Source organism: Euleptes europaea, chromosome 1 (genome assembly GCF_029931775.1).
Source record: "Euleptes europaea isolate rEulEur1 chromosome 1, rEulEur1.hap1, whole genome shotgun sequence".
Classification (NCBI taxonomy): domain Eukaryota; kingdom Metazoa; phylum Chordata; class Lepidosauria; order Squamata; family Sphaerodactylidae; genus Euleptes; species Euleptes europaea.
In genome coordinates this window covers 86,081,391-86,101,879 of record NC_079312.1, presented here as the reverse complement: position 1 = coordinate 86,101,879, position 20,489 = coordinate 86,081,391, and the positions used below count along the sequence as shown (strand labels likewise).

The 20,489-nt window shown below is 45.5% G+C and overlaps 2 protein-coding genes across 2 annotated transcripts in view; both read right to left on the bottom strand.

Annotated features, from left to right (window-relative positions):
* Nucleotides 1-6,458: 6,458 nt before the first annotated feature.
* Nucleotides 6,459-11,741, bottom strand: LOC130475723 (melatonin receptor type 1A-like). Its single transcript, XM_056847565.1, is given in 4 exon segments — nucleotides 6,459-6,484; nucleotides 7,342-8,040; nucleotides 8,673-8,792; nucleotides 11,720-11,741. Coding segments are annotated over 4 exon segments (867 nt in total).
* A 3,352-nt stretch (nucleotides 11,742-15,093) lies between these two features.
* FAT2 (FAT atypical cadherin 2) overlaps nucleotides 15,094-20,489 on the bottom strand; it is a 76,793-nt gene continuing 71,397 nt past the window's right edge. Inside the window, exons 21-23 of the mRNA XM_056847555.1 lie at nucleotides 19,686-19,842; nucleotides 17,212-17,804; nucleotides 15,094-15,655 (exon numbers count right to left, since the gene is read on the bottom strand). Of these exons, the coding sequence (XP_056703533.1) occupies nucleotides 15,135-15,655; nucleotides 17,212-17,804; nucleotides 19,686-19,842 (1,271 nt within the window). The 3' untranslated portion in view covers nucleotides 15,094-15,134. The remainder of the gene's footprint in view (nucleotides 15,656-17,211; nucleotides 17,805-19,685; nucleotides 19,843-20,489) is intronic.

Here is a 20,489-nt window from a genome sequence, read left to right as displayed (position 1 = left end):
GCAAATAGTGTGATCGGGAAATGGCAGTGAGAAGGAGGGACGAGTGGCCCAGTGCTGAGGAAAGAAGGAGACCTGGTAGCAGCACTTAACGGAGTTGGACCTTCTCTCCCCCCCCCCCCCCCCCGCCGGCACTTGAAATATTTGTGAGGAAGGAAGCGGCCGGGAGGAAGATCATTAGTGAACATTTGTGCCGGTTTATGCATACTCAAGTGTATGTTGTTATCTCATTCATTGCCAGGCCCCTTCTTGTCTTTGTCTGTCTGGAAATAGTTGTGGAGTCCTAAACAGGCTCAGGCAACATGGAGTTATATGGCCCATAAAACAGAGGCATCGTCAGTCAGACTGTGAGCAGAAGATGGTCAGGAGGAGAGTAAAATCTAATATTCTTTATTTAGACGAGACTTCCCAGTGCAAAGGTCATCAGGTTACAGGGGTCGGCAAACTCATTAGTCAAAAGAGCCAAATATCAACAGTACAACAATTGAGATTTCTTTTGAGAGCCAACTTTCTTAAACTTAATCTATATAGGTAGGTACACTGTTTATTAACTTAATAAACTTTAATTAAAGTTTTAAGTCTTAATTAAACTATAGGTACACTGAATAAAACTTGATATCATACTTAATAGTGATCTTATTTATTGATAAAAATTAAATTGTAAGTCCCTGCCATTTCCCCCTCCCCGTCCGGAGTCCTCGTCTGGAGGCCTGGTCTATCGCCATAAAAGCTTATTGGTAGACCTGGCCTCCGGCTGATTCCCATTGGGAGGCCAGGTCTACTCATTGGCTTTCTTGGCAGTAGACCTGGCCTCTGGAGGCCCATAGAAGCCGATTGGTAGACCTGGGCTCTGAAGGGGGTCTTTTTCCCCTCCTCGGAGTCCAGGTCTACCGCCAAGAAAGCCAGTGGGTAGACATGGCCTCCCAATGAGACTCACCCGGAGGCCAGGTCTACCAAAGGAAGCCCGTCCCGCCCAACAGCTGATAGGTGGGGGGGGGAGGAACCGCTGAGCCGCCCGCCCAGCAATCGCGCGGCTAGAGGGAAGGCGAGGCTTTAGCCTCCCAACCATTGAGGGAAAGGGGGACCCGGCCATTCTCCACGGCAGGGGGGGGGGGAGAGACAGCGCGCCCACTCGCCCGCTCTCTCTCTCTCAGGCGCGCCGGCTCCGCAGCCTGGCTGCCGGTGCGAGCGGGCGCAAGAGCAGGGGCTCCGAACCAAGTTCGGAGAGCCGCACTCAAGGGGCCAAAGAGCCCCATGCGGCTTGGGAGCCCCAGTTTGCAGACCCCTGGGTTAGGAGAAAGATGCATGTAAGAATTGGAAAGGGGTTTTTGAAGAGAAGTAAATTTGCAGCCGTGTATTCACAGCCGGGGATGGTCAGTTGCAGGATGCAAAATCTTCCATCTCTTCTTATGCTCCAAAGTGCTCCTTAGGTTGCTGTATTTTCAGTACAGTTTATACTTGAAGTGCTCGTAGAATCATAGAAACACAAAATTGGAAGGAACCTCTAGGGTCATCTAGTCCAACCCCCTGCACAATGCAGGAAACTCACAACTACTTTCCCCCATCTCTACCTGTATGGTGTGGGAGACAGGAGGTTCCAGGCACGTAAGTGTAAAACAAAGCAAATTCAGCACATAATCTTGTTTGTGTTGAAACATTGTCATGCTGAAACACTCAGTTACTGGAGTGGAATTACCTGCTTCCCACTCCAACTACAGCTCACTAATCTCCATCAAATGCTGTTCTTGCAGGATAGACTCTGAGGAACAACATGAAGGGGAGGTTCTGCAGTGGGAATGGGGAATCAGTGGAAATTGTCAGTTCAGTCTGGATTCAACCCATTAACAATTTGGCCATTGAGTCCAGAACTTCAATATGGATGTCATCAAAGCAGAGTCCTTCTATATAAATAGGTAGAAATTAGGTCCTGTAGTGCTTAGATTTTAGTTTTTATAACCTTTGCACACATTTTAAGTGAGATTACAGTGATGTCGGCTCAGTGATATATTTGCACAAGAAGGTTGTATATTAGTAACTTTTATGAGTTGGCATTTAGGTTGAACCTTGTTTTACAGAAGATCTTTGATACTGCTTATTAGAATAGCTTTGCCACAGTCAGCAGGCTTAGCTTTCTGAAGTCTCTCAGTACAGTGGTGGGAATGCAAGTGAAATCTGTGGCCGTGAATAATTTCTCTCTTTTCTATGGAAGAGAGAAATTGAAGACAGCCATTATATACTGAGGAGTTGTTGCAAGAACTTGCACCTGTTTGTTGCAGGACAGTATTACATTTCTTAAAAGAAATGGATGTAAGAAACAAGAATGGCAAAATGATGAAACAGTCCTTTGTAGAACTTGCTTTGCCTTCGTGTTGCTCTAGAGCAGGGGTGGGGAACCTTTTTTCTGCCGAGGGGTATTTAGATATTTATAACATCATTCGGGAGCCATACAAAATTATCAACTTAAAAATTGGCTGACCAAACCCCAAGCAGGCAGCTGCCCCAGAGGACATTCCCCCCCCCCCCCGGTGCAGGCAAGTAGGCAGGCATCCAGCCAGTGGCATCTTGGGCGGTCCTAGCAGATCCATAGCGAACGACTCTTCTGCAAGGGGGGGGGGGGAAAGGTTCCTTTTCTCGGCAAAACAAACTCACATCTGCCTTGAATAGAGGCTATTCCTGTCCTAGGAGGGGCAGATCACCACTCTTGGATTCTTCTGAGCTAGAGATCTGCCAAGACCCACGAAAGACCAGAGCAAATGGTTTTGCGGGCCTTAAACGGCCCCCGGGCCTGATGTTCCCCACCCCTGCTCTAGAGCTCATCTCAGTGCCATAGGGGGGAAACAAGCATGCACTTTTAAATGTAAACTACAGGAGAATGGTGGTCATGGCATTTTGGAGATTGGAACTGTGTTCTCTTGAGTTCCATAGAATTTCCACCAGGAAGAAGCCTGGTTATACTGCCTTGTATTACTGGAAGGTATCAGTGTAAACAGTCTAGCCTTCCATAAGGTATTCATGCCACTAATAGAGTCTATGTATTTGCTGCCATAGCATTTAGAAGCAAAAGTTTGTTGCTACAAGTCTGTATTTGTCTCAATCTGTCATTAGATCATGATGGATAGCTTTATTAGTCTGTCTAGCAGTAGAAAAGAGCAAGAGTCCAGTAGGACCTTAAAGACTTAAAAAAATTTCAGGCAGGGTATGAGCTTTCGTCACAGCTCACTTCTTCAGATAATCTGTCATTGTAAGGGGTTCTTTAAAATATTTATTCTGATTTAACTCTAGAAGTATTCCTTTCAGTGAACATAGCAATGGTTCTTGATTACTAAACAATTAACTGCTTTAGCATCCCTTCCTAATGGGCAAAAGTAACATATATAGTAGCAGGCTTATTTCTAGTTTAACATGCACTATTGGTGATGGGGATGATTTAATCTGTGTAGTTTTGTGGGTGTTCCCAGGTATGCATCAGTCTTTGGGGGTATGTGGGATAGGACTTGTCCTGCTTACTTCCACCAAAGGTACTGTAGAAATAAACGATATCTTAGCAGCATGAAACACTAATAATAGTTCAGCTTTATAGACAAGCTGAATCCCATGAATTTGCCCTAGATGCGTTATCTGCAGCATTTTGCTGGAGAATGATGAGACAGGAGCTTGCAAATACCTTTTACTATTTCTAGGCAACTGTCACCAGATAATTTTAAAATAGACTCTCTAGTTGAGTGTTAGTCCGTTTTTACAAGTGCAGACTATGTTATTAGGGTTATTATTGTGTGTTTGTTTTACTTTGACAATGGATAAAAGGGCATTTTCAACCAAATATGTGCTTGGATATTATTTATTTTTTTAAAAATGGCTGCAGTTTTGCAGTCTCCGTGTAGAAAAATTCAGGTTGCAGCTAGGGTCTTCCTCAGAGTTTTGTGGGAAGAGACTTGTTGACCAGGTTTCCAGCAGTGGCTCCAGCATGAACCAAACACTGGTAGTTTGATGCACACACACTTGCTGCTCTCCCCACAGAAGATCATGAGAGGAAGTCTCTGTTCCTTGTGCAAATCCAGTTTTTAGGGTTAATTTAAAACCCTATTACTCTGGATTGGGAGCACTGGGCCTTTCTATGTGGTTAACTAGAAGACAGAATTGTCAACACTCCTACAAGAGTTCCAGCAGTTTTGTTTTTAATATCGCAGAATCACAGTCAAACAAATTTTAGCAAGACGATAAAGGAAATTAATAAAATTAGTCCATCAAAATAATGTTTCTAGATGGGATAGCTTTGGACAAAAAAAGGTGTGTCTATTTATCTTGAATCAGTCGATGTATTTTTATTTGTACCTCAGTCTGTATATATTGCGAGCATGCACTTTGCTACTGCACCTACCTAGTGGGAAGAGCTATCTTGGTGTGTGATGGTGCTTGTACCCAAATCATGTTCTTTTATTGGTTAGCTTACTCAATAAAGTATGTTTTTTACTTTGACAGAGTTTTTATGATTTCATTTTAAGTGTGTTGTGTTGTTCTTATGTGGCTTTTAAAGTCTGTCAATGGATTACTCATTCTAGTTATATTTTGCATGAAAATGTGATATATTTATCCTGCTCTGATGTATTATTGCCATCCTGTTTCACTGCCTCATTTGCTGTTTGTGAAAACTAGGCCTACTTCAGCACCAGATTTCCAAGCTGGGAGACCGCCAAAGAATAGCAGGGTTGCAATGCAGAGGAAGGCAATGGCAAACCACCTCTGTTAGTCTCTTGCCTTGAAAACCCCACAAGGGGTCACTGTAAATCGGCTGCGACTTGATGGCACTGTACACACACACATTTGACCATTATTTTTCTTCAAGAGCAGAGTGCAACATGACTAGAAGAAGAAGAGTTGGACTTTCTCTACCACTTAAGGGAGACTCAAACCGGCTTACAATCACCTTCCCTTCCCCTCCCCACAACAGACACCCTGTGAGGTAGGTGGGGCTGAGAGAGCTGTGACTAGCCCAAGGTCACCCAGCTGGCTTCATGTGTTCCAGTTCACCAGATTAGTCTCCGCCACTGTTGTGGAGGAATGGGGAATTAAACCCGGTTCTCTAGATCAGACCCCACCGCTCCAAACCACTGCTCTTAACCACTATACCACATTGGATACTAGGACTCTTGAGTGATTTCCGGCTGCTGGAGAAGCAGTAGTATCTGGGCATCATTCTCTCTACAGCACATTTTCTGTCTTTCTCAAATGTTCCCTAAATGACATAACTGCTGCCTCAATTGTGTGTGGAAAATTATGCTGCTATCCTAGGTAGGTACTGCAAATTGTGTTTAGTTCATACTAGTAACTCCAGGCCAGAACAATAATTCTGCAGCACAGCTGGAAGGAGGAGCTGTCGATGACCTGTCCTTTGGGTCAGTGCCCAGAGACAGCATGGCTAGTTCTGCTACCTCATCTCCTCCTCCTGCCAGTCTCACAGATTCTGCCTGTCCATTCTGGTGTAATGGAGCAGTCTCTCTCTGGAGCAGTCTCTCTCTGTCTCTCTCTCTCTGTCTCTCTCTGTCTCTCTCTCTCCCTCCCCCTCTCCCCCCCCCACTCATCTATCTTGGTCCCCTGCCAGTCCTCCTGACCAGTCCCGAGAGTACAATTAACATCAGCTAGAATCTACAGGCCTTTGTCTTCCTCATAAAGATTTGCACAAGAGCCCACTTGTGAAAACCCACTGCCTCCAAATACTGTAAGGAAAGCAACCTGAATTAATGAGGTATTGGACTTAGTGCCTTTCACTGCATTCAATGGATAGATGAAGGGGATTAATGTGAACAGGGTTGATAGGAAGGAAGATTCTCTCTTCCTCCTGATAGGCAGATTTTTCATGTACATATAAGTATTTCTGTATAATCTCCCTCCAAGCTGAGTTCTGTACAGTGCATAGGGGGCGGGGGGACAGTTGAAGCAGAAACATTTCAATGAGAAAATTAAAAAATGTACCCCAATGGGGGTGTCATTTTAAGATGTAGCTTGAGACTGTGTTAAAGCCAATGATTTTGCTCTGATGTCCCCCCCAAAAAGTCAGCACTCCCATGAACACATGAAGCTGCCTTATACTGAATCAGACCTTTGGTCCATCGAAGTCAGTATTGTCTACTCAGACCGGCAGCAGCTCTCTAGGGTCTCAGGCAGAGGTCTTTCACATCACCTACCTGCCTAGTCCCTTTAAATGGAGATGCCAAGCAGATGCTCTACCACTGAGGGACTGGTTCCCTCATTCCATGAAGCTGCAACTGGAAGACAGAGTGTAGCTTCTCTGTCCTTTATGCATATTGAGCATTCCCAGTGTGTGGGCCCCCAAAGTCCTGTCTAACCAAGAAGTTGTATACTGCCTTTTATATCTAGCGTTGTCACATTCTCTTCACATGGCGTACATCCACATTTACGTGCATGCTCCACAGGCCAAACAATTTTGCATTTCAAGAAGACAGTTAATATTTTCTGCAGAGTAACTTGCCTCATTTCATTCACACAAAACAGCACATTGCTGTGTGCACACGGTTGTACCCTCAACGAAAACCTTATGCATACACTTTTAAAGACTATGCACAGGTCAGTGTTGCCATGTTAGATGATGCCATCTCCCCAAGGCTACAAAGTTGATCTATGTTTGCAATACACCTGGGAAAACCAGATCCACTGTGATTTCAGCCCATTGGGTGCCAATATTCACAGAGAGAAAACCCTGCAAGGAGATTTCTCCCAACCAAGGTTCATTAACCAAAAAGCCCTCATTCAGTCAGATGGCTGCTACTAAACCATATCAAACTCAGTGGGAATAAGAGAACTCTGAGAGGCTTGAACAATCCATTGAACTCATAACGTAACTTTGTTGCTTGGTTCAGCTCTATTAACAAACATAAAAGCCCTGCTAGATCAGACCAGTGATCTAGCTAGTCAAGCACCATGTTTCCCACAGCGGCCAAACAGATGCTCCTATAAGCCCTAAAAGAAGGCCTATGGACGCCCAAAGCCCCCCACACCCGTTGTTGCCCTCCCCAGCCACTGGCATTCACAACTATACGAGCTCTGAACATGGAGCTCCCATTAAACATGAACAATGTCATTTTACCAACAAGAGAGTGTTCGCTGTGAGAATTAAGCCTTCGCCTGCTAGGTCAACCTCACTGTACTCACAGAGAATGATCCACAGCTGCCCCCTTCAGGTTCTTTTTGAGGAAAATGTATGCAGAATTATAGGCTCTTCCGGTTGCAGCAAATACTTCTGTAAACTTTGTCCTGCAGTATGACATCAAAGCCAATCTTCTCATCCCATTTGGATTTTTCAGCCAACGCTAAAGGCTGGTGGTTGGCATAGAGCGAGCATGATTCTCTTGTACTCCTTTCTGAAATTGTGATTCAGCGCTCCATAAATCACAGAATTCAGGCAGCTGTTAAAGTACGCCATGAAATAACTCCCTGTGAAGAGCCGTTTGGGTATGGAGGAATCCAATGTTGGTTTCAGGGCAACTGCAAAGGCAATGAGGTTTAGTGGTGCCCAGCAGATAGCAAAGAGCACAAAAACTACAAGCATGGTCAGGAAGTTCCCGAAGTCATGAGGCTTGATTCTGGGTTGGACACCTGGCTTGACTCTCCGCCGCACCTGGAGCACCTGGATGACCACCACCGCTATGGTGTAAAGGGGGCTGACAGATTGGGAAAACGTACAAGAATACACTCATGGATCATACCTTATGGATTCCACAAAGAGGTTTGGCATGATCGCCAGCAAGGTAAGGGCCCAAACTAGCCCCAAGTAGAAGAATGTGTTGTGGTAGGAGCAAAGTCTGTCAGATCTTAGGCTGTGGCAGATGTGGTAATAGCGGTTAATGGCGATGCCAGTAATGTTGAAGACGGAGCTTATGACACTCATGCTTATCAGGAAGCCGCTCGCCTGGCAATGGAAGCCTCCCATCACCCAGCCATCATGGAAAATGGCTATCAGAGCCAATGGGAAGGGGTACAAAGCGGCCAGCAAGTCTGCAATAGCCAGGCTGACCACAAAGGCATTCCCTGGAATTAAAAGAGGAACATTAAAGGTAATGGGAGTTATAAACAAGCAATTATGATGAGGAGTTATCAATACTTATATTCTACAGGTACCTTTTTGTTGCTTTTGTTTGTTTGCTGTGGTTAGCTGTTAAGCTTTTTAAGATGAAAAGGTTGACTTCTGAAATACAACTGATAAAGGAACCATCTTGGAGGCCAGACAAATCCCAGGACTATCAACAGTGACTGTCAGCAGCTGGAGGGGGAGTGTGTCACAGAAATCTCTTGGATAACCTGAGGCACATTCTCTAATCAGGCAGTTCTTCTAATCTTTCACAAAAGATTGCAGTGAGAAATAAGAGCTAGTGTGGTAATGTTGAGGAAATCAGACCAGGGAGATTCAGGTCCCCTGCCTACCTAAAGCGAAACTCTGCGGCCCTTATGAGCAACTATAAAGAAATGGCAGGCAGCGTTGCCTGGAAGAAGAATGCAAACGGTGAGTCCCAATTGGTGGCACAAGAATTTAGGTCCGCAGCCCTCAAACCCTTTCGTGGGAGTGAGCACCACTGAGCAAAATGGGACTTACTTCTGAGTAGACCCTACAAGAGGGGGAGAAGACCCCAGGCAGAGGTCCCCCTGGCCAGCAACGCCATTACCTGCTGTCCTCAGCTTCTTGTTCTGGTAGATGGACAGTATCACCCGGAGGTTGCCCAGGATGCCCACAGCAACGGCGAGGGTGAGGATGGTGGTGAGGAGGCTCACTTCTTCAGATACAGCTAGAATGTGAATCCATCTAAGTAGAGGAGAGTGAATTCAGACAAGCATTAGTCTTCACAAGGTTGATGGATTTCCATTCTGTACGGCTAAATGTGGTGCCTTCCATGAAGATAATTCACAGTGGGTCGCCGTGCTAGTCTGTCTGCAGTAGTAGAAAAGGGCAGGAGTCCAGGAGCACCTGAAAGACTAACCAAAATATTTTCTGGCAGGGTAGGAGCTTTCGTGAGCCACAGCTCACTTCTTCAGATAACTAAAGAAAGACACCACCTTCGGTGTCATTGAAAGGGTAATTTCATCTCTTTCCCGGAAAAAAACAAAAACCATGCCATCATTGCAGCTTTTAATGGCCTCCTCCTCTCTGGGATCTCTCCCTGAGCCTTAACCCCCCCCCCCAATAGCAGCTTTAGCGGGGGAGGGAGCCCAGTCCACACACCCCCGTGCATTATTGTGCTCCACAGTGAGTCGCCGTGTTAGTCTGTCTGCAGTAGTAGAAAAGGGCCAGAGTCCAGGAGCACCTTAAAGACTAACAAAGATATTTTCTGGCAGGGCGTGAGCTTTCGTGAGCCACAGCTCACTTCTTCAGATACAGCTAGAATATATGTGTGTGTGTGTGTGTGTGCGTGTGCGGGGGGGGGGGAACAGTTTGGGGCAAGCGCGGCCAAGCCCCTGCTGCTGGGGAAACCGGGGCAGCGGGTCTCAGGCAAAGCAGGTCAAAAGGTTTGCAGCCAGCTCCGCTCGCGGGTCCCTTTACGAGAAGAGAGAGCCGCGTGGCTTCCTCAGCTCCGCCCCCTGGAGCCTTGGCTCCGCCCTCCGAGGCGCCTCTCCAGCCCGGGACGCCCCGTTTCCCGCCGCCCGCTTCGCTCTCGCAAGCGCCGAAGGGACGCGCGGCCGGGGCTTTCCCCCGCCAGGAGCGGTCGCGGTTGATTGCCGAGGGTGCCTCCTAGCTGGGGTTGCCCACCTCCAGGTGGCACCTGGAGATCTCCTGCTCTTGCAATTGAACTCCAGCCGGCCAAGACCCCAGGAAACAATCGTGCCTGCTTGGAGGGGTGGCCTCTAGCGAGCTTTGCTACATGTCAGACAGTTAAGGGTTAATATTGTAACTGACCAAATGGTCAGTATGGTGGCCATTGCAATCGTGCCTGGTGGTCACGTATACGACAATTTGCATGTTTAACTGCTTTCGATATCCTTTGTTTGGAAGTGAAAGTAATTCAGTTCCCTACTACTCTTTTTTGGAAGCCAGCCTGCTAGGCTGGAGAGGCTTTCTCGCCCTTTAAGAATGCCTACTCGTGAGTAAGCTTAGCGCCTGCCAGAGGCTCCCGGCAAGCATAGGAAACCTAGAATGTAGGAAGGATTATTTGTTTTGCTCCCAGTGATTTCCCTTTACCCTGAGTTTAGAGTAAATCTTGTTTATTACCAAGACAAACGTCTTGTGTCTTTTTGTGCGCGTGTGTGAGTCCAGCTTTATTTTCAATAGACCAGGATCAACGATCCACTCCCTCTGAATGGTAGCAGTAAGCCCTTAAGAATCTCACACATACCCTGCTGAGGTCCCTCCCCAAACTCCGCCTCCCACAGGCTCCACCCCCAGATCTCCAGGAATGCCCCAACCAGGAGCTGGCAACCCCTATTCCTAGCCACTGGGGGACGTTTCCCTCCAGAAGCGCGGAGGGAACCACGTTTCCAGCGTGGAGAAATCCCCCCCCCCCGGTCCTAGTGCCTCTGTGTCCCCTCCTCATACCCACCAAACAGCGTCACAAAGCAAACCCCTTGGTTTTCTGATACTATGAATAGAATAAGACTTGTTTGCTAGGTCAAAAGCCGTAAAGAAAAAGGGACAGAATTCTTAAAGGATTTCACTAAATTTCTTAAAGGATAGATTTTACTAAATTTAGGGTTTACGTTGCGCAGATTGCAATAAGGCAATGCAAAACAAAACATCAGCCAGCAAAATCAGAAAGCCAAGGAACGTCTCCAGAATACTGGCCTTCACTATGAATTAAAAACATACAAGACATGAATTACCTGGAAATAAGCCCCACTGCATGAAGCGAGGCATCTGTCTTTTTCAAAAAGTACTAAACTGGAAAAAAATACTTTCACATATTTCTACTCACCAAGACAAAAAAGCAAGTGCACAACAATATAAAGATACTGTGGAGGGAAGGTTGGGGAGATGGGAAAAGTTGATAGCATCCTCCATAGAATAAAAAGTGCTGGGATCACAGAGATTGATTTTAGTGATGTTTCTTTTAAAAAGATTAAGTCAGTTAAGCTTCATGTCACACGATAAATATCAGATGTCCCACCAGTACCATAATAATAAAAAACATAGCTTGAACAGTGTTTGAAATGTAATTAAGTCTCTTCTAATTATGTGGGGGAAGTAATTCTAACTAGATTTCATATATGCTTCAACTAAGTCTAAAACAAGATCGATTAAAACCAACCTAAATCATAGCCACATACTTAAGCTACAATATTTGTTTGTGTTGTTTAATCCAGAAAGTCACATTTATTATTCCACATTTATAACCACGAATATAGATTAATACAGATCATAATACATGTAAAGGGTAGAGGGGGGGAAACCACCCTTTTGTTACGTTGGTAGATCGTTGGGAAATATTAACTTGACTTCATAATATTAACAGAGGTTTGCTGTTCTACTATTTAGTATGTTTTAACTTCCCAGCCAGGAGGAGGATGAAAAAAAAGGAGACCCAGATTTGAAAAGAAGGTTGGCGTGGTGGTGGGGGAGGGGTCTTGCCTTGCTCTAATGCTGGCTTGGTTGGTGGGCTTAGCAGCATCTCAGGATGGTCAAGTGTTTGCCTCAGCCTCACTGTAGTAAAGTATCCAGCCTCTGATGACTTCCTCAGGGCTTTTCTGCCTTGGCTTCAATGGAGTTGGGAAGCTCCCCCCCAACCGTCCCTGTCCCTGAGCATCATGGTGCCTTTGCAATACCACTCAGGATGTTGTGGGCTTTTCTCCAGTCTTTCTCAAATCTGCTTTGCTTCAAAGTTTTGCGAAAGACCACAGTAAAGCCTGGATGGCTTACTGTGTGAGTGGTAGCTATTTATTGGAGATGGTCCCTACATCACCACTTCCTCCCCCACCACAGGAGGCTTTAAATTTCTTTACAATTGGCACTAGATTATCATTATATTGATATAATTTTATATAACAAATATGTGTACCATGTTCTCTAAATTCCCAGTTTTCATCTTTTTAAAAATTAAGTTTTTAGTCCCTGTTGCAGAGATATAATGGTACAGACATATCTCTGCGGTGGAAAAGGCTAGGGGCTTACTTAAAAAATCACAAGAAGAAAGCTGGGAATTTGGAAAACCAGATAGACACAGACCCAGGGAATCCCCCCCACTTCCCTGACAGCCTTGTTCAGGAGCTACATGCACATACCATAAGAACATAAGAAAGGCCCTGCTGGATCAGACCAAGGTCCATCAAGTCCAGCAGTCTGTTCACACAGTGGCCAACCAGGGGCCTCTAGGAAGCCCACAAACAAGACAACAGAAGCATTGTCCTGCTTGTGTTCCACAGCACCTAATATAATAGGTATGCTCCTCTGATCCTGGAGATAATAGGTATACATCATGGCTAGTATCCATTTTTACTAGTAGCCATGAATAGCCCTCTCCTCCATGAACATGTCCACTCCCCTCTTAAAGCCTTCCAAGTTGGCAGCCATCAACACATCCTGGGGCAGGGAGATCCACAATTTAACTATGCATTGTGTGAAGAAATACTTCCTTTTATCTGTTTTGAATCTCTCTCCCTCCAGCTTCAGCAGATGACCCCACATTCTAGTATTATGAGAGGGAGAAAAGCTTCTCCCTGTCCACTCCATATCATGCATAATTTTATACAGACCTCAATCATGTCTTCCCTTAACCACCTTCTTTCCAAGCTAAACAGCCCTAAGCATTTTAACCGCTCCTCATAGGGCAGTTGCTCTTGTCCCCTGATTATTTTTAGGGGTGGTAACCAGAACTGTACACAGTATTCCAAGTGTGGTTTCACCATAGATTTGTGCAAGGGCAGTATGACAGCAGCAGTTTTATTCTCCATTCCTTGTCTAATTATGGCCAGAGTGGAATTTGCCTTTTTCACAGCAGCCCCACACTGGATTGACATCTTCAAAAAGCGATCCACTACCACCCCAATATCCCTTTCTTGGTCTGTCACTGCCAGCACAGATCCCATTAGTGTATGTGTAATGTTGGGATTTTTTGCCTCAATATGCATCACTTTATACTTGCTCAAATTGAATCTCATACCGCTCTGGATGTGCAATCTTAAACTTGTATACTCCGAAGAAAATTGTCTTGAGTTCAATAGGACTTGCTCCCTGGAGACCTAGGTTTCATTCCTCACTCCTACACGAGTGGCGGATTCTACTCTGGTGAGCCGGGTTGGTTTCCCCCCCACTCCTACACTTGAAGCCAGCTGGGTGACCTTGGGCTAGTCACAGCTCTCTCAGAACCCTCTCAGCCCCACCTCACAAGGTGTCTGTTGTGGGGAGAGGAAGGGAAGGCGATTGTAAGTTGGTTTGATTCTCCTTTAAAAAGGTAGAGAAAGTCAGCATATAAACACCAACTCTTCTTCCTAATTCACTGAATCATCCCTCAGGATCTAAATGCTACTGGAATGTCAGGGTATTTGAAGTCTGAATGAAAATTCCTCGCCCAGCTCCTCCTGTCTTTATTCTGGGATGTGTAGACTGCCGCATCACTGTCAGCACACAACCCAAATTCATCCTCAAGCAAATCATTTTTTAAAAGACTCTTTTATTGCTCTTTTTATATAAACAAATGTACACAATAAACTCTCACAGAGAAATAGTGCATAAGGAAGCATTAAAGATATACAGGCCAGCCTTGTATTAAATAATCCGCTCCACAGTCCATTTTGGGATGACATCGCATAACTTCTCTTTTCCCCAGGCAATGCTTGCCCATAAACAGACTCTCTATCACACACTCTCTCACACACAACCTTGCATGGAGTTGTGCATGTACATCAGGACGTCTTGTTAGATGTTTGTGGTTCATGGCATGTGTGAAAACTGATGTAGGCATGCTGTCTATTTTTTTCCCTTGTCTCCTTGGGCAGGTACATGGAGACACTTGTTGAGAGGGGCGGTGGCTCAGTGGTAGAGCATCTGCTTGGCATGCAGAAGGTCCCAGGTTCAATCCCCAGCATCTCCAGTTAAAGGGACTAGGCGAGTAGGTGATGTGAAAGACCCCTGCCTGAGACCCTGGAGAGCCGCTGCCGGTCTGAGTAGACAATACTGACTTGGATGGACCGAGGGTCTGATTCAGCATAAGGCAGCTTCATGTGTTCATGAGACAGGCTGTGGTTAATTACAGGAATCACAGGATCTAATCTGTCTCCATACATGAGCTGCTTTATTGGATTCCTATGGAGCTCTTGGGTTGTTGTTAATAGAAAGGATGCCGTTTACAGGGGACAAGCCATGCTTGTGGTACAAATGAGGCAAGGGACAGATTTCCAGGTGAAAAATGGACCCTACTTGAATACCTCTATGCTTGTTTGTGTCCAAGCCTTTCACTGACCTATAACCACCTCTTGTGACGTAATATGATTTCTGCTTAACATCCCTTTTTGATATAGAAATGTAGGTATTCTCTCCTTCCCCCCTCTCCTGTCCCTTTCCTTCAAAGGGCTTGAGGGTTACAGGCTGAGGAATGAAGAAATGGACAAAAGAATGTTCTTATTTTCAGTCCAGTCCAAACCTGTGGTGCTGGTGCTGGAACCAAAGGAACAACAGAGAGATTTCTCATTGTCACTCTGCTGAAGTTTCCCTGCACTTTTCATCCCTTATTTTCTGCTCTCCTGGCAACCACCAGTGCCTGCCATTGCTTGGCTGTAATGCACTGCACTCTATCTTTTTTTTTCCTGACAGCAAATTGTTCTGTGCAAGTGACAGGAAAATGGCACTGCAATTCTCACTGCGTTTTTGAGGGAACCAGTATCACTGAGAAGAAATTGCACTTAGGGCTGAGCAGAAATACAGATACATTTCTTGACAGGCACCCTTTATGTTTCCTCCAGATGCCGCCCAACTGAGAAAGCAGCAACAAAGTCCATCTGAGATTCAGGCCGAAGCGACTGAAGGTGGCAGGACTGAGGTCTTAAACACCTCTGCTTGTTTCCGACGTTGTTCTGTATGTTAATGCTGCTGTTAAAAATATCAAGAAATCTGTACTCAAAGGAACTTGTCTCTCCTTCAAACCTACTGCAGACGCCAATGAAATCTGATGCACCGTATTCCTTCTCATGTCAAGCGAAAGTCCTCACTAAAACATCACCTCCTCACAGCTCCCATAGTCACTCTCCACCATGTCAGAGCCCTCGTAATTCAGAGGCAGTCCTGGCTGAGTTCTAACACTGGACGTAGGCCTCGCCTCACAGTCTGCATAGGAGGGTTGGGCCACGCTGAGTCTCATGCTTACCCTCTTGTACCCACTGTCTGGAGGGTAAGGTGGCCCTTCGTGCTCCAACAACTGAGAAGGGTAGTAGCTAATAGCCGTGTATTCATTCTGACACTGGGAAGCAGGCAGCTCAGCAGGGACAGGGGGTAAAAAGTCTTCAAGGTTCTGGTTGCTGTAGCGGGGTGGGATAGGCGCTCGCTTGTTGTTTTGGTCAAGTGGAAAAGGAAATCCACCATAAAGGTCAACGGGATCTGACTCTATGGAAGGACGGTGGCGACGGCATGGAGAAGGTGGAAGGGGACCTTGAATAACCTCGTATTGATGGTACTCTTGGACATCTGCTGGCTGGTACCTGGGTGGCCAGTAGATCGTCTCTCCTGGGTACACTGAAATAAAATCAGAAAGATATTAATATTTTATAATGAATTTTGTAACTAGTAATTGCTCATTTTTAGCCAGTTCTATCTTTCTCTGTACAATGATATACTTCATTTTATTTTATTTTTGAACATATATACTAAATGATCACAAACTGAATGATAATAAAAAACCTAGGATGTTAACTTATGAGATATCACAGTGCCCCATAATATGTCAAGGATATGCAGAAATCTCTCAGACCCTCAACAATGTACTCCTTCCCTTTTGTACCTGTTGATTTATGTGGAGATGGCAGCATACAGGGTTATTATAGCTCAGAAAAGCATGCATGGACTCAACCAAAAAAAAAAAAAAAAAACCCTTCCAGGGATGAACGGCATTTTAGCACAGGCATGCTGCTCTAGCTCTGAATACCAAACAATATATTGGCATTATGGATGTGGAATTTGAAGGAACAGTTGACAAAGATATTTGCAGTTTTGAACCTAATATAGTGTATTGGTACGTGGTGTGTGAAAATGTCTAAATGAAAGAGAACCAAGATTCATGACAAGGATATTTGTGCTGTAGGAAAGCTAAGGATCTGGGAGATCCGGGGATCCATTGGTGGAGCTCAGAGTATCTGCTTAGACTATTCGACAATGTAACCTGGATTACTGATCCTTTTTTTACCAACCCTGTGCATGTTCAGAGCTTTTAGGGTCTTTCCAGATAATAACTATTATCTCAAGACTTTTTAGCGCTTGCTCTAATGCAGCACCCTGGGTACCTGTAATGTGCAACACCCTGGGTACCTGTAATGTCTGTAGTGAATCCTACTATAGCAGTAGTTACGTTTATTAGGGGAATTTTTGCACCAGTGTGTTGTATGAGTAAGGGGGAATGCAGCCATCAAAGAACTACTTTTCTTCTCTTGTAAACAAGTTTCATGAAATGTTGGGGGATTGATGTGGAAGGAGGAGGTACACTTGCTAGTGCTCTTGTGTTCTGAGTGGTAGAGTGAAAACGCCTCTTCAAAAATGTGAAACAAACTTCACGAAAGATCACAGCATTGTGGGAGTGGCTCATGGTGGGAGTTTATCATTTTCAGAAGTCCATACGAGCACACATGAACACACATGAAGCTGCTTTATACTGAATTAGACCACAAAGGTCAATATTGTCTACTCAGACTAGAAGCGTCTCTCCAGGGTCTCAGGCGGAGGTCTTTCACATCACCTCCTACCAGATCCTTTTAACTGGAGACGCCTGGGATTGAACCTGGGACCTTCTGCATGCAAAGCAGAGGCTCTTCCACTGAGCTACAGCTCCCTCCCTTTCCCTGTACATTTGCATTTCAAATTAGTGCACTAAAAGGGATGTCCCAGCAGCAGAACATTACGATTTGCATTTTGGTAAAGCGTGATAACCTTACAGTAGGAACACCACTTTGCGGAAAGATTTCTGAATCCCCCACAACAAATGAACGGCAACTCTGTGCACGTACTGCACAAAAAGATCATTGTCTGGAAAGACCCTAATGCAGCAGAGAGAAGGGAGAGAGAAAGAAGGTCAAACAAACCCATCTTTTCTCCAGCCCAGGTGCTCTTCATGATGGACTCATCAGTGTTAGATGATGGTGGGGCAAGTGGGAGATTGGGGGCCACACTGCACACAATGGCCCCTCGCTGTTTCTGGACATTGCTGGCACTGAAGTTGACCAACTCGGGTGAGACAGCAGGCTTGCCTGGATCTAGCGCATCACCGTTCCGGCGGCTGTGGTGGCCGTTCCTGAGGATGTTCAGTTCAATGGGGGGAAGTCCTTGAGTTCCAACCCCCACACTTTTGGAGAATTCGCTTTTGGAGAGCAGGTCGGGGTCTTCCTTGGCCACCGGCTTGTGGGCTTTGACTTTGCGACAATAGCCTTTGCGGATTAGCATGAATGCTGCTGCCACCAGGATGATTAAACCTAACACCCCAGCTGAAATTGCAGCGATCTTATCAGACCCCAGGATCCAGTCGGACTGCCCAATGGTCGGGGTCACAATCCTCTGTGTGCAGAAGGCCCCCTGGAAATCACCCGTGCAAATGCAATGAACGGAGCCATCAGAATTCATACAGCGGCCAGAGTTCAGGCACGGATTCTCCAGGCATTCCTCGGCAATCTTTTCACATCTGTAGAGGAGGTAATGGAAGATAGGGTGACATTTGAGGAGATGAACCAGAGATTCTATCTGTAAAAACAGCTGGGCTTTCACAGTACCCAAGAAATAAAACATCTGGATCCTAATCCAGCTAGAGTTAATCGAGACTATCCCACTGAAACCAGTGGCGTCACTCTTGTTCCTTTCAATGGGACTTCTCCCCAAATAACTATAGCAAATCAGGAATCAGATTCAGATGAACCAGTACAAAATATGTTTATAGGAAAGGTAGGATCATTGATAAAAATATGTGGAAAAAGTATTTCCATGCATGAAACAACATATCATTTCTCTTCCTAGTCTTGGCACCCAAAGAAAGGCCTCTAAAAAGGTGGTGTGATGATATAGCAACGCCATCTAGTGACCATTTGTGCATTTTCCTCGTGTAGCACTGTTGAGGATCACTATACATTGATCTGAGCGATTTTTTCCCCTTAGGCCAAACGTACTTCAACCACAGTCTGGTATGTAGGGTTGCCAGGTCCCTCTTCACAACCGGTGGGAGGGTTTTGGGGTGGAGCCTGAGGGTGGGGTTTGGGGAGGGAATTTATTGCCATAGAGTCCAATTGCCAAAGCAGCCATTTTCTCCAGGTGAACTGATATCTATCGGCTGGAGATCAGTTGTAATAGCTTGAGATCTCCAGCTACTACCTGGAGGTTGCAGCAGGAAACAAAGATACAGCAGTACATAAAACTACCTGGCAACCCTACTCATATGGAGTGTTTTTTATTGCTCTGTGGTCCTAGCTATATGCAAGAGATGTAAGTGATCTATTATTCCTCAAACACTGATGATGTGTGGATAGCTGATGCTGCAGTGGTCTCCCATTTGCAGCTGCTGTGCGTTTCATCACTAGCCACATAAACAGTGGAGGAGGTACTACACAGACAGCTACTGTTAACTTAATGGGAACTCCAAAGAACTGGATCATAGACTGAGCTGGGGCGACAGACCAGCAGCACCGGCTATCCAGGTGATCACTGATTTGCTCAGAACAATGGCTCCGTTCTGCTCACCAGCACAGTTTGCGCTTACAGAAAGGCCCTTGCTGTAAATTTAGAGGGCAGCAGAGGACCTATTAGGGATGCAGGCCTTGGGGGCGGATACAAGATCTTTCTTGGTTTGTAACCGAGGAAATATTCATTGTCTAAAGTGAAAAATCAATAAAATTAAGCCACATGCTCTGCCTGTAATTGTTACGCCACGTAATCTAGGTGGTGATTGTGTAATCACAAGAAGTGGGATCCCATCAGCTTCTCCACTGGCAAAGATGTGGGGGCGGGGAGGAGGCAAACTCATGCCATTCCTCTCCTTCCTGCAGCCCCATCCTGCAAGGCTGCAAGGTATCATGATCCTCAGCATAGCCCTTGGAGGAAGTCAAACCTGCTCCATCCACCCACTGAGCTAGTAGAAAAATTAGGAGATCCAAAGCCAAGTCAATCTATTGACCATTTTCCCAGTGCTATTTAAAAATGCACTCACTCAGCAAAACAATCCTGAAACAGTCCTATGCAGTTACCCCAAGTCTAACCTCCTGACTTAAATTGTTTTGGACTAGCATAACTGCATAGGATTGCACTGTTAATGGCTATCAGCTGTGTAAATTTAATCCATTGACAAACACTGTGTCTGGAGTGGCATGAAATTGTATGAAACATTTCTTTGACAAACCCTTCATACAAGCATGTTATCACTTGATGCTGCAGTTACTGAGGGTCCAACAGATATGTGTGAATCAGTTGTGACATCTGCAGCAGTGTAATTTCCAGGTTTTCATTGGAGGTATGATCCTTGTTTCCTATGCCATTTAAGCTAAAAACATGGGGTCTGCGCTTTAAAGGGCATTCTTACCTTTTCCCCCAGTGCCAATCTGGGCAGTGGCATTTATAGCTGCCTCTCTCAGAGATGGTGCAGGTCCCTCCATGTAAGCAGGGCTTGGCTTCACAAAGGCTGTCAGCAACTTCACAGAGCTCACCTGAAAACTGGATGGGGCAGATGCAAGAATAACCTAATAACAAAAAAGAGAGGAACGTTTAAAAAACCACATCAGCCACCCACATATGCAACCAGAGCATGCTTCAGGTGATGATGATTTTATGTGAGCAATGTACAACTGATACCTATTTATTGCAGTGGATCCAAATAGCACCCTGTTCCCACAGCTAGGACAGTATGCTTCTGCTAATCACATTTTCTGCCCAATCAAACCAATACAGTTACTGGGAAAATGTGATTCCCTCCCTCCCACACTGCCAAAGCTATTGCAGTCACTAGCATGGCATGTGATTTCACCAGTGTAGACCCTAGATGTGTGAGGGAGACTAAAGGTAACACTACACATTACATATAATGTTGGTTATTCTTCTGACAGACTTCTGTATTTCATGGAACGCAGCTCCTGAGACCTGCAATTTTAAAGAAAGGATCGGCACATGGGGAGACAGGTTTTTTAACCTTTCTATGACCAATGCTGGTTTCCCACTGAAAAGCACCACTTCCAAACTGCTTTTGCCCTTGCTGGGGAAACTTACAGCACAAGAGATGAAAGGCGACATAGTTCTGTGTGCAGAATTCTAAGACCTCTGCCTGCAGCTGCCACTCAGAGACAAGTGAAGCCCCGCCCAGGCCCCCTTTCCCAACACAGCTGTCAATCTG